At 37.2% G+C, this 13,613-nt stretch overlaps 1 protein-coding gene across 2 annotated transcripts in view; it reads right to left on the bottom strand.

Moving 5' to 3' along the window:
- The window catches only part of KHDRBS2 (KH RNA binding domain containing, signal transduction associated 2), a 536,095-nt gene that overhangs the window by 20,775 nt on the left and 501,707 nt on the right, over positions 1-13,613 (bottom strand). For both annotated transcript variants that reach the window (XR_005056018.2, XM_036998403.2), the window contains exon 8: positions 18-76. Coding sequence is in view for 1 of the 2 variants with exons in the window: in XM_036998403.2 (XP_036854298.2) it covers positions 18-76 (59 nt within the window). In the remaining variant the exon portion in view is untranslated. The remainder of the gene's footprint in view (positions 1-17; positions 77-13,613) is intronic.

Genomic DNA, 13,613 nt, shown 5'->3' with positions numbered 1-13,613 from the left:
TAAAGAAAAGGTCTTACCGTAGCTGTCATAGGTATCCTCACTTACTCCATGACCACAGTCATAGTATTCAGGCACACTGCAACAGATTTAGACAGCAATCAATGTTACTATAATCAGAAAAAATCAACCCAGAAACTCATGGAATTTGAAAGCAAAATGTGTGCAAGGTAATATACAAGACCCTCTAGGCATAAAACACAAACCTAAAGAAATACTCAGAAAGAAAAATACAGGTTATTGACAAGGAATGCTATGATTTCTCATGCTGGCTCAGTACTTCTTTATCTTCCAATTTTATAAATCACATTTCCCCTAAATGCAAGTATTATACTTCAAAATCTATAAAGAAGAGAGTTATAATAGGTCTATTTCCAAAAAAATAGTCTTATATAAGATGACAATCTGGTCAATCATGTATGGCTTCAATGCTGTTACCTTAAGAGAAATGCAACAATTGCATCTTCACTTCTGAACACTGAACTTAAATTTATACTTCACTGTAGCCCTTCCACAGCATATCCATGCACTTCTCAAATATATAAGCTACTTCTTTTCACTTAGTATTTTACTAGATGCTTCTACATTTCAATAATTGAGAAATACCCTTTGTCACTCAACATACTTAGTCTTTTCCCATTAAAAATGTCATCACTTTGTCCTGCAGCAAGTTTCCTTCTTTAAGGCACTGTTCCCATTAGCACCCAAGCATCTTATATGTCTCTATCCTCAAAAAGCCTTCACTATTCTCATGCCTCCTTCTAGCGACCATCCCTTTCTGAATCCTTTTACAGCAAAGTTTATTGAAAAGAGGCAGATTCTTTGTGTACTTGTTTACCACCTCTCTTTCCCTATGATTTTGAAGACATTCCAATCAGGCTGTTGTCTTCACCGTCAATATCTCGACATTTGCAAATCCAATAGTTAAGACTTGGTCCTCATTTTAGGTTTGTACCATTTAACACAGCTAATCATTTCCTGCTCCTTCAAACACTTAACTTGTTTCTCAGATGTCCTCTTAGCTCACTTCAGTTCCTCATTCTTTACTGGTACTTATTATCCTGGCCACTGAGCGCAGGTAGTAGACCTGCTCTTTTCTACTCCCACTGACTCCCTCGGCAATCTCATCCGATTCCGCAGCCTTCATACCATCTCTAATCTGAAGACTTCCAAATTTTACATCCAGCCTTACCTCCTCCCTGTCTCATATATCCAGTTGCTTATTGTATACTTCTGTTTGGATGTCAAACTTAACATGTTCACATATAAAAATTTGATTTTCTTTACAACTCAGTCCTGTTTCTTTTAAATTCTTCCTATCTTTATAAATGGTGGAGTCCTTTCCTGTCTCTCTTATCTAATATTCAATCCAACAGCAAATTCTTTCACTTATACTTGAAAATCTACCCAGAAGTTGAATGTTCTAAACATCTCCATAGGTATGACTATGGCTAAAGTTGTCACCATCTCTCACTTACACAAACACAGATGATGTCTTTCTAACTGGTCTCTGTTTTTATTTTCCACATAGCAGTCAAAGTAATTCTCAATGAAGTTAGATCATACTAGTTCTCTGTTCAAAATCAATCAATAACTTCACATATCATTAAGGAAAGAATCTAAAACCTCTCATTTTGTCTCCACAATTTGACCCCTCAGTATTTCTTAGTCCTCATCTGCTACTACTTTCCCCTTTGCTTACTCTACTTAGAAGGGGGGCGTTGGTCTCCTAACCATTCCCTAACCATGACAAAACACTATGATTACTGTCTCCAGACTTCAATGTTTGCTATTTCAACTACCTGGAACATGCTTTTCCTAAATATTCAACTGTCCCTTTTTTCATTCTTTCAGAACTGACTCAAATTTTCTGATGAGAGGTTTCTCTCACTGATCTATGTAAACTAGCGTGCACTCAATCTTACCCTGCTTTGCTCATCTTTGCATTTATAAATCACCACTGTGCATATTATGTAACCCCTGGAATGTACACTTGTTTATTAACTTCTTGGCTGTCTCCCACTTTTAGAATGTAAAAGCTCCTTGGTACAGGGCTTGGTCTCATTTGCTCTCATTGTTCAGGCTGATTTACCTAGAACAATGTTTGGCGCATGATAGCTGCTCAATAAGTATTTATGGAATAAAACAGTGAATTGCTCATACTCAGATTAAACACCATTTACATGAGTAGCCTAGTGTAATCAAGTCATAATTTTTAAAGATACTATACAAAAAGTAGAAATTATTTTTACTTAGCTTAGTACTTAAATGATGAATGCATATTTTCATCTTAAGGATTTATAAATATTGATGATAAATTATATTTTTCCCTCAAAGAAACCTCCTTATTTAAAGTCCTGCCAGGATCTTAATTTATAAATTTATATATATATTTATAGGTATAAAATTTATATATTTATAGCTTATCTCAAGATTGCACCTTTTTTTTAGTATGTAAAGGTGTGGCAAGAAAATAGCTTAATATCAATACCAAATTGTATAAGGGCTGAAGGGGCAATAGATGTCAGAGGGTTAGGTTGGAAAGGAAGACGAAAGGCTTAAAATTAGGTAGTTGTCATTACTTCTCAAGATGATCCTATAGACTTCATTTTATTAAATACTTGAGAGTTCACTGACAGTGAGGAAAGAGAAGCCTAAAGGAAAAGGAGTCTATATATTAGAAATGAAAAGAGAGACAGAGAGAAGTTTGGCTATATTTATCTTTCTGGGAAGCAATTAATAAGGTACTAATTCAATTTTAGTGTCAAGTAGCTGGGTAAAAACAGAAAACAAAAACAAGGTTATCTAGCCCAGGCTTCATTGCCCAAGGTATTTAGATACAAACTATCTGGGAAAAAAATGCACGGTAATAGGCTTTTTTGCTCATCCTTCTAATGACTAAAGCCAGTCTGAAGCCACTGGCTGGTGGCTAGATGTTTATCTCTTGTTTCCTATACTCAACTTAATAGAAATGGTCCAACCCAACCGAGAATCCTCACATATGTGCAGCAAATTCCTGAGAGTTGTTATATTGACTCCCCGGATGATCAAGCAGTGGCGCTCATGAGAATATGATTTAACAAGCAGCATTCCCATTTATAAGGATGGAGAGAAACATGAGGGCACTTACAGCATCCCCTCTGCCTTTGACACAATCGATATTTTTTCTGTGAGTAAGCTTGATTTGTGTGCTGTGTGAAGGCCAGGAGCACCAAACACTATCTAGTGGCATTAATATGTTTCTCACTGGTTTCATTTAAAATTTTAATTGGTGAAGAGAAGGAAAATGAACAGTCGTGAGAGGGACCCTGACAAAGAAGCTGCAGTTACTGTCGTAAATGATACACACATCAGGAAATTTTAGCTCTTAGAAAGCTAAAAAGGGGACAGCAGAATGTATATCTGCAAAGTAATGGATAATCCAAACTAAAGGAAACATATCATAATAATCTTAACAGACTCTGAGATTCATTCCTTTGCTTATTGTTCTCATCACTTATTCTCATTTCTTCTATAGGAAAATATCTCACATGGACTAATAGCTGTGCAGCAAGTGGATATGCTCCGTAGCCATCCTTGCAGACAGATGTGCCCCTGTGTCCAAGTCAGGAAACATGGGATGTGCACAGAAGTGAGGGTGGCAACCTTGAGGTCATTTCCAATTTGAGAACAAGCTCCTAATCTTGGGACTTGTGCACTGTCATCTCCTCAGCTGGTAGAATGCACTCAAGGTGATGATCTGGACTCTACCATGTAAATAACGGCAGTATCTTGAAAGTCATGAGCTGTGACATGGGAGGGACTTCCGTCTCTGAATGATCACGCTGGAGCAGACTCATTCTACACCACGCCTACCTCAGAGATTGTTAGGAGAAAAAGGTAATTTTTCAAATCTTGTTAGAGCCCCTGAATTTTGCATATCTCTGTTACAATAATTTAGTTGAATACTGAAGTCCGTATGTAGAAGTATGGAACTGCCATTAAAATCCCCAAATATAGGACACTAGCTTAGTGGAAGCATGGAGAGTGGAAGGAAGGCAAAAATGCTGTAGGGTGGAAAGCTGCTGACCCTTGCTGTGCCACTGCCAGTGAAAAGGTGGCCACCATGTACATTTTGGCACTATGAGTAAAAGCTGGACAATCCTTGCTGCTTTTAGAAGTTTACAGAAGATACTGAGCTCAGGTAAGAATGGGCCATTTTTCCAGAAGAAACAGAAGTGAATAGAATCTTGCTTAGGGAAATTATCTCTGCCTAATTTTGTGTGTGTGTTCTACAATTTAAAATAAGAGAGGGTTCAGAAATTTGGGGTTTGCCAGGATTGGAAAAGTCAACTGTTTCCGTGCCCCAATAACAAGAGATGGTGAGTGTTGTGCAAAGATGCCTTCACATCTTCCCATTAGACTTTTCTACCGTAAATGACCCCTGGAACAATCCTCAGTTCCCTAAGCATGCACAAGAGGCATGCTGCGAAGCTGTCATGTCCCCACTGAGGGCAAGCTCTACTTTCACAATTCACATATGGCCATGGATAAGGCCATTTATCCATCAGGATAAGGAATAACCTTCTAGTCAAGAGAAGCAAGGTTGCCAGATGCACTAACCAAAAAACTCACCTCAGTGCTGTTTGCCTCAGTGTCTTTTAATCTCTGCTTGGCAGAAGGTGCTATGGAACCTTCAGTGTTTCCCATGAAAGTTTCTATTGTAGTTATTCTGTTCCTTCCCCACCACTTTATATTGGGCATTTTGTATGGGGAGGAAGCTTGAGAGCAGGAACGATACTCTACTATTTTATAGGTTGCCAGGCTTCAAAGAACCATATCAAGACCTACTGTAGACATCTGCATATTTCCCAGCAATTCTGGATTTTGAGCTGATTTCAGTAATTGGAATTGAACTTGGATTTTCTCTGTCAGGCATGAAGTAGGCCTCTTTTTTATTTGTTTATTTGTTTTGTTTTTGCTTTAATGAGAAGAAGGGTATTCACTTGTATTTGGATGACTAGATGGGGAGGCCATGGAAGATTTATAGCTGCTCCTTTCCAAAATCTATTCACTTCTTCTTCCATAAGAGAGACTGACCATCTGAAGACTACATTTCCTAGTCTCCCTTACATTTGAGTATGGCTATGTACAAAGTGATAAGTACAAATTCTTCATGATTTGCATAAAATAAAATTCCCTGTCCTCTACTTCTTTTCAATCTCTATGTAACTGGCTGGAAATGTCAATGACTGGAGTCGATTTGGAAGACTCATGTTAATGATGGTGCAATGACTGAAACTTCATGTCTCCCAAAATTCATATGTTGAAATCTTTACCCCCGATTGTGATGGTATTGGGAGGTGTGGGGTAAATCGCAGAATTTCCAGAATCTTCCACCTAGCCTTAGTTCATTTACATATCAATAGGTGTTTACCACTGTAGAGCTTCTCTATGATCTAGGTTAAGGGGTGGTGAGGAAAAAGGCCATTCTCTCCTCCCCTTTGTTCCTGGTACGTAATTGGTCTGGTGCCTGCCGGTCAGTCACCAAGGATCCACCAATGGAGTTCCTCCAAGAAGGGGCAGGCAGGAAATAGAGGGTGCACCAGGTGGCAGAGACACAGAGCGCCACGTGGGCTTGGCTAGCAGGGACCAGGGAGAAAGGAGAGAGCATATGTGGTGGTCAAAGGAGACAGATGGGGCCAGGCTTAGCTAGTGAATTCAAGCATGCTGTGAGCAATAGAAAATAGTTTCTCCCAATCTACCCTTTCCCTTGACTTGTTTAGGTTTCGCTGGTTTCATAGGGGGACTCATCTCAGGCTGGGAACACCCTTCCCCTGGAGCTACAGGAGGTAATTAGACCATGAGAGTGGAACCTTCACGAATGGGATTAGTGCCCTTAAAGGGACCCCAGAGAGCTCTCTTTTTCCTCTTTTTGCCATGTGAGGATACAAGACAGAAACTTATTTCCTAGGATTCTGGAGGCTGGGAGTCCCAGATCAAGGTGCAGGCATGGTTAGGTTCTGGTAAGAACTCCCTTTTGGCTTGCAGATGCTATAGCAACCCAAACTGACTATCACAGATGGCATCCCATTAGCCTGGAACTCTGAATGGTGTCATGGAGTAGAGCCCACCTACTTTATCTCATCTGTTGTCTGTGGGGGAGATAAGTTTTTCTCTTGTTTGAGCCACTGATTTGTGGATATTGTTATGCAACTTCAGCCTGTACTCAAAATAATATAGATGGAAACTAAAGCAATCCCTTGAAGATTAATAGGCATTCAGTAAATATTCATTGAATGAATAAATGATTGAATAAGAGTTCAAAGAAAGGATGACTGTATTTGAACATGAATAATCTTAGAACGTTTTGCAACAAATATTATTATAAAGCTTTTTGTATGCTTCAAAAGAGATATCCCCTTATACTGACAGCATGGGAATAGCAAAAGAGAAAAACTCATCTATTTTCTGACATGGATGAAATTCAGATTAAAAGCTTAAAAATAATGTAACTGACTAATGCATGTGTGATTTTTACATTTTTATATTATTTTTCAACTTCAAAAACACGTATTACTTGGCTAGAGAAAGTCGACTATGGTATTGCTGTATGCTTTTCATCATTATTTCAGAGAGCCCCTATTTATTACATTTGTTTCATGTATCATGTTGTGTAATGATTTTGAAATATGAGTGAAAGTGTACAAATGATTTCAGTATAAATGCAACCTGAAAGTTTAATTTTGAATTCAATATTATCCTATCTTATATTTAAAAAAACTTATCTATCAAGGTTTCTAAACACACTGTCACAATTATGGAAGTGTTAATTAAAATTATGACAATTACTGCTGATTTGGAATTTAATTACTCTGGTGGTTATAGCAGATATAATTTTCCTAGGACTGGCATCATATATCAAATCAAAATATAACATGTTAGCTGAACTGACTCATTAAATAATATCAAATTATCACTAAAATTCCACATAACACTTTGGCATTTTTGACATCAAGATCTTAGACACATGAATATCTGGAAAAATTAACAAATACGTAAGTGGAGTAAAGAAGGCAGGAAAATATCAGAAATTTATTAGTGGTCAATTGCAAAACTAGAAAAATTCAGAGATGGAAATTTTCAGTTCTTTTTTGGTGGGCAGAGGAGCATTTTACCCTAAATAGACTATGTTAGCAGTTTACTGAGACAACTCATTAAATGGAAATGAACAGAACAGAAAAAAAGAATTAGGATGAAATTTGGTTTCTAGGAAACTAAGTAATACCTTCATCATAAGCAAGTTACTTTTCCAAGCAAGTTCTTTGTGAACATACCTGTGACATAGTCACACATTTCTAACAGTGCTTCACTACCTGTCACTTGGTGCTCGTGTTCATGTGGTGGGAGAGACCACAGTGATGGTGGAACAGACTTGTTCAGAAGTCAGCGAGACTAACCAAACATGAGAAGGAAATTTTTTGGACACCCAGAGCTGCTGGCAGTTGATACAGATGAGAACTGTTCTGCAGGTTCATATAACTAAGCAGTTTAGACTGGTGTAAAGTGGGGGGGAAAAAAGAGAATTCAATTTGTTAAAAATCAACAGTTTGCTTAATTTTTCAACTGCTTACTTTGATAGGATATAAACATTACCAGAGGTCAATGCTTTACAAATACAGCACAGCTTTTTGTGGCCCTCCTAAGAGTAAAGCGCCCACATTCATAGTTCCAGGTGCATTTGATTATGCCATGTTGTCCTGCATTTCAACCTTTCTCTAACACTTGACTAAGCTGAAGATTGTGTGTAGGACGTAGATGAGAGTGAATTTCAACTAACGCTTCATTAATTACTTCCTTAATTGAAAAGTCAAAGATAGAAGTATTGTAGAAGAAGAAACAAAGGTACTTGATTAATGTATCAGCATGAAGGATTTGCAATTACCCAGCTACTTTCAGCACTGAAGTAGCTGGGTATGCTTAAAATTTGTTCTAGCATTTACACTGAAACCTTGCTATGTTGTGTATTTATACTGTGCTTCCAGAAATATTTGTCATGTAAACATAAATTTTAGCTCAGCTCCCACCCTTACATTGTAAATTGGAACTTCCTTTATTTCTATATTCTATATCCATTTATATGACGATCAAATCCTTCTGTTAAATTTGATAACATTCCATGAAAGTGCTGTTTAACTAAGCTGTAAATCTAGGGTGTAGATGAATGAGTGCAAAACAGGTATACTTTGAAAAGCAACCAAATGTGCATGAATTTTGATAACTACATTGTACAGTGAGTGGTGGTTTTTGAATCAGCTGCCATGATTAACACTATAAGAAGACAGAAGTAAAAACTCATAATATTAATCAGGCTGCTACCAATTAATTTCAGGAGTTTAGAAATGAAATACTCTGAATTATTAAAACAGATGGATATAAAACACAATTACGATACACCCAGTCATAAAGAGAAAGCATGGGAAATAAAACATATATAACTGCTAATTATGAGTGAATCCATATACATATAGTTTAAAATTCTTACTCTCATATTTTTAATTATAACAATAGGTACAATACCATTGGAATTAATAAGATTTAAAGATTAAAAGTGTATAGCTTACATTATTTAACTACCCCTATGTGGACATATTTTACATTTCACTTTCCATTCAAGAATTATTCCTTCTAGAGATTGACCTTTATTTTGAGGCTAACTGTAGAATTAAAACATACAAGTTAACCTTTCTGATCATTTGCTTTGCTGAGAGTTCACTAACTTGGCATTTATATTGTTAGTAAATAAAAACTTGGTATTAAAGTAAACCATATCAAACCCTTAAATTCTTCTCCATAAATTTTAGAAATAATCAAAATAATTTTAAAAATCTTTTATTTTAATAATCTATTATTGTTCAAAAATTGAAATATGTCAATCATTTTGTGTGTGTGTGTGTGCTCAAAAATAGTTAATGAAATATGTTCCTTTTTGAATGTAACTGCTTCAACTAAAATGTAAATACCCCTTTCTATTCCCCAATATCAGTAATTTTCACAGATTTTTGACAAGGGAAAAGATCAATGCTTTTGATATATTTCTAAGTTATTCTTGAAATTCCATCAAGATTGCATAGTTTTCAAATGTTTTTGAAATTTTATTATTATGTTATTTATTTCTTTATTCACTGTGTTCAATCAGTAGTGCTGGCACAGAAGGCTGAGTTATACAGCAGCCATACATTAGAGCAGCCATTGGGTCTAAGTTCAGTAACACAAATTTGTGTCTTCCAAAATTAACTAACATACTAAATACATTACAAAAAGGTAGATGGATAGATGGATAATGCAACCATCCTCTGCAGTTGTTTTTCCTGGCAGTTTTGAGAAAGTCAAAGACGTAAATTTCCCACTCAAAGGTAACTCATTATGAGTAAGAAAACTCCACACGCTCAAGTTGGATAACAGCAGAGGTCCCCATTCTTTGATCCATGTGGAGGAAAATCAGTGTTTCTTCTAAAAATGATACACAGAATGCAGATGAACAGGTATTTTAACTTAAAACTGGGAGTTGCTATTTTCCATTTTTATTGAGTATGTGCCATCTTGGAGAAATCATTTAATCTCTCTGAACTCCAACTTCCTCACCTTTAATGTGGCAGTAATGATCTCTACCTCAAGTGTTAACCAGCTGACCCAAGATAACCCAGAAGTGCCTAGTACATAGCAGGCACCCAATAAATATGAATAGTGGGTGATGGTCCAGTTAATGAAGGCATGGACATAAAGCTGCTCTTTTTATATTCATAAAGGTTGCAATGCTGATGGAGATTTCACATTCTTAAAAATTTTCTGAAACATGAAATAACCATACATGCCTGCTTAAGTTTCAGCAGATGGTATTTAATGTTCACAGGATGAAATATAGGCTGATTATTCATGAGGAAAGTAACATATTTGTTCTGCTCAGAGATTAAGGATCAAGATAGATGATCTATATAAGGCATCTAGTGTAGAATTATGATCAGCTCTGCAATGATACCCTTTATAGAAAATGGATGTTTTGGGAGAGCAACCCTATGCTCCAAATGAAAGAAAATACATTTAGATATGCTTTTGTTTTCTGGTCCTACCCTGAGCATACATTTCTGCAAAGGGTCTCTTTTCATAGAGACCATTTTAATCATTCTTTAGTCATTTTTTTCCAATTTAGCTTGTCTTTTTTTGCTTACTTTCACCCTGTATTACATAAATGAGGGGTGAGCAGTTTTATAACAAAAACATTAATCTTCTGTTTTGTTGTGTGGAATTATCATTAGAACATAGCAATTATTTTCTATAAGACTTTCAACTGACTGATTAATTAGGCTCAGTGGTACATGACATTATTAAATGAACTGTTGCATGCTTTTGGTACAAATACACAGAAGCTATTGAACCCTAGTTTGAAACGGACATAATTCTAACTGTATACACAGATTTCTTTGGCTAAATCATAATTCATGAATATCAGTAAGATTTCAGTGCTGTAAACAGCATAATTTCTAATTATTTCAATTACTTTAATCTAGTTGACTCTGAGACTGAACTCACCTGTGCAAGCTGCACTATGGCTGTGTGTTAATGGTGATTTATATTCTTCCCCATTAGAGTCACAAATGCAGTCACACCTGACTATAGGGTTCCAGAGCCACTTTTACTTACTCAAGGGTCATTTTCATGCCCCAGACTTTGCAAATTTAAGTAAATAAAACAAAGTATGGGGAAAGAATATATGAGTTGGTAACAGTGATTCCATTTGGACAAGGTTTTTCTTTACGTGAGGAAACAAGGCCACACATCCAGATACTCTCAGAGCATCACAAGTCGGGTGAGGCCCTGAGTCTGTGCACCACCAAGGTGACATGCTTTGCTGTAACCGGGTATTTTCAGGTCTCCCTGTTCTCTAATCCTCAGACTGTGGGAGGTAATTCCTTACAACAACACACACGTCCCTTTTGTATCTGTGTTCTAATGATCTATGCAGCCTCATGCCTGTCATTCCCTTAGGACCTTATCCTCCAGCGTGACATGGTGGGGTGTCTTCCAAAGTCACAAATCCTTTCTGGACTCCACGCCAAGTGGGGATTATCCATCGAGATGGAATTTCCTCTCTTTCCTCACCTCCGAAGGTATTCATCCTCCTCCTGAGACCCAGCTCCAAGGTCAGCCTCTTACTAAAGCTTTATCTGACGTCGCAGGCAAGGTGGCTGCCTCTCCTACTCGCCTTCTGTAAGTCCTCACCCATATCTTCATGTCGAGCAGCTCTCACTGTCTAGAATTCTTTTTCAAAATTTCTCTCCTTTCCTCTAGCACAATGTTCTTAATATCCAGTATGAATAAGCATCACAAGGATACTGGGTGAAATATGTGGATTCCTAAGCCCCCATTCTTGAGATTCTGAATCAGATTACCTCAGCAGGGGTCCAGAAATCTGCAATTTTATTTGCAGGTGTCTTTAATGCAGAAGTCAGGGTCATACTTGGTAAAAAAAAAAAAAAAAAAAAAAGTACACTAATTGTAAATAAATCAATGTCTGGACTTGTGCCTTATTTGTTTTGAATACACAGACCCAGAACAGGGATATTTAATGAATGGTTGTTGAATAAATGAATGACTACTTTAAAATACTGCATAATTTCTTTGTGAATAATTTGTAAGCTGCCTGACAGTTACAGCCATGTAGATTTGTGGCTATGTTTACAACCATTCTCATGGGATTTTAATTAGTGGTCAATGTCAATTTAAAGACTGCTACTGCACTTTGTCCTTGATACTATTTCCCCCCCAAAATTTTTTTGCTAAGTATTTAATAAAGAAAAATAAAGTGTGCTAAGAAGTGTAACTGATATGCCGGTTTTAAGAATTAGTATTCAAAAAAAGTATCTTGAAATCAACAACAGAAGGCCTAAACAAGGTGAAATGTCACAGAGATAAATGTGCATTTCTGTGTTTGGGTTCAAAAAAAAAAATCAATGGCAAATTTGCAGGCTGGTGTTAGAACTAGCTTGACAGCAATTTACTTAGAAAAAAACCTAAGTTTTCAGTTGAAAACAAATTCAATAAAACCCAGTAATGTGTCATAGTCACAACCCAAAAATGGTCAGATGATGCTGAAGGGCTTTAAAGCAAGAAACACAGGATCTAATAAGACCATTCTTTGCACCAGTCAACTGTCATCTGATATGATGTATCTCAAGGTCATTGTGCTGCACTTTAAGAAGGACACTCGGACAACTTGAATGGTTTTATGGGAGAACAAGGAGGGCATCTGGTGAAATAGGAGTCAGGATATACTAAGAGCAGTTAAGGAAAACCATGTTTCTGTGTTGATTTACCTTGGATACTGGCCTGTTACTGGTACAGTAATACTGCTTCACAAACAAGCCCATTACTGGTACAGTAATACTGCTTCACAAACAAGCCCAAAATATTAGCGTCATACAATGATAAGCATCCTGTGTTGTGGTTTGGCTGGAGGTTTGCTGATCCAGGCAGGGCTCGTTGAGGCTCTGTTCCAGGCTGGGCTGGGCCTCCCTGAGGTTGGGCCTCCCATGGGTTCATGTGGGGGCCCAGACTAAGGGTGCAACAGCAACTGGGGGAAGCTCTTCTCATGGGAACAGCAAGAGGGCCCATGGGAAACACACAGTCCTCTTGATGTGCAGGGGCTTAGAAGTGACATCTAATTAGTTGAAATGAAGATATGTAATAATATCAGGAGTCAGGAAAATACACCCTGCCCCTTTTTAGAGAGGGTCTGAAAAATCACACAGCAAATGGCATGAACACAGAGTCGGGTGGGTGAAGAACTGTAGCCACGAATGTTCTCTGTCACACTCTGGATTGCACATGGATAGAGGGACGTTATCTTGATATAGAAAGACTGACACATGGACAAAACCAGATTTATTATGTGTAGCTTCACAAAGCCAGTTAGTGATCAGTGCATATAAATGGAGATGTTACTTCCATTTAAGAGTTTCCTAATAAGCTGAGGTATTAAAAAATGGACTAAGGTGTTTGGGAAGTGACGTGGTATTAGTACAAAAAGGCCCAGTCCTTAGAATTGGATAGGAATCAGTTCATAGCTTGGAACTTTTACCTTTTAAACTATACAGTCCCGGGCAATGTAAACATTCTAATCCAAGTTTCTTTATTTGCAATATGAGGATAAAACTACTCATGTTTATAAAGTGCCTACTTTAGGCATCTGCACACAGTGACTGTTCTGTATTGTGGTTGTTATTATTATTATTAGAAATGTATTTCCTTTAGCGATGGTTAGTGTTTCCTGCCTCGCCCTTCAGACCTCTCCTGCTTCTTTCACACACCTCTACAATTCAATCTTGCTGAATATTATGGAATGTAAGCCCACAAGTGCTTATACTTGCATTCCAAGGCCAAAAACTCTGAAACCAAACATTTCTTCTTAAATTGCATGTCTGAAGTCATTAGGCAACAGAATTCTGACCTCAAGTGATAAGCTATTTATAGCATTTACATCCTGCTTAGTTACTCATATATTTGAATACAATAATATTAATATATATTTTTGGACGAGATGCCACTGGGGTGATATGCAATACATAATATATGTATTG

Source organism: Manis javanica, chromosome 16 (assembly GCF_040802235.1).
Source record: "Manis javanica isolate MJ-LG chromosome 16, MJ_LKY, whole genome shotgun sequence".
In the NCBI taxonomy this organism is placed as follows: Eukaryota; Metazoa; Chordata; class Mammalia; order Pholidota; family Manidae; genus Manis; species Manis javanica.
This window is presented reverse-complemented; position numbering and strand designations above follow the sequence as displayed.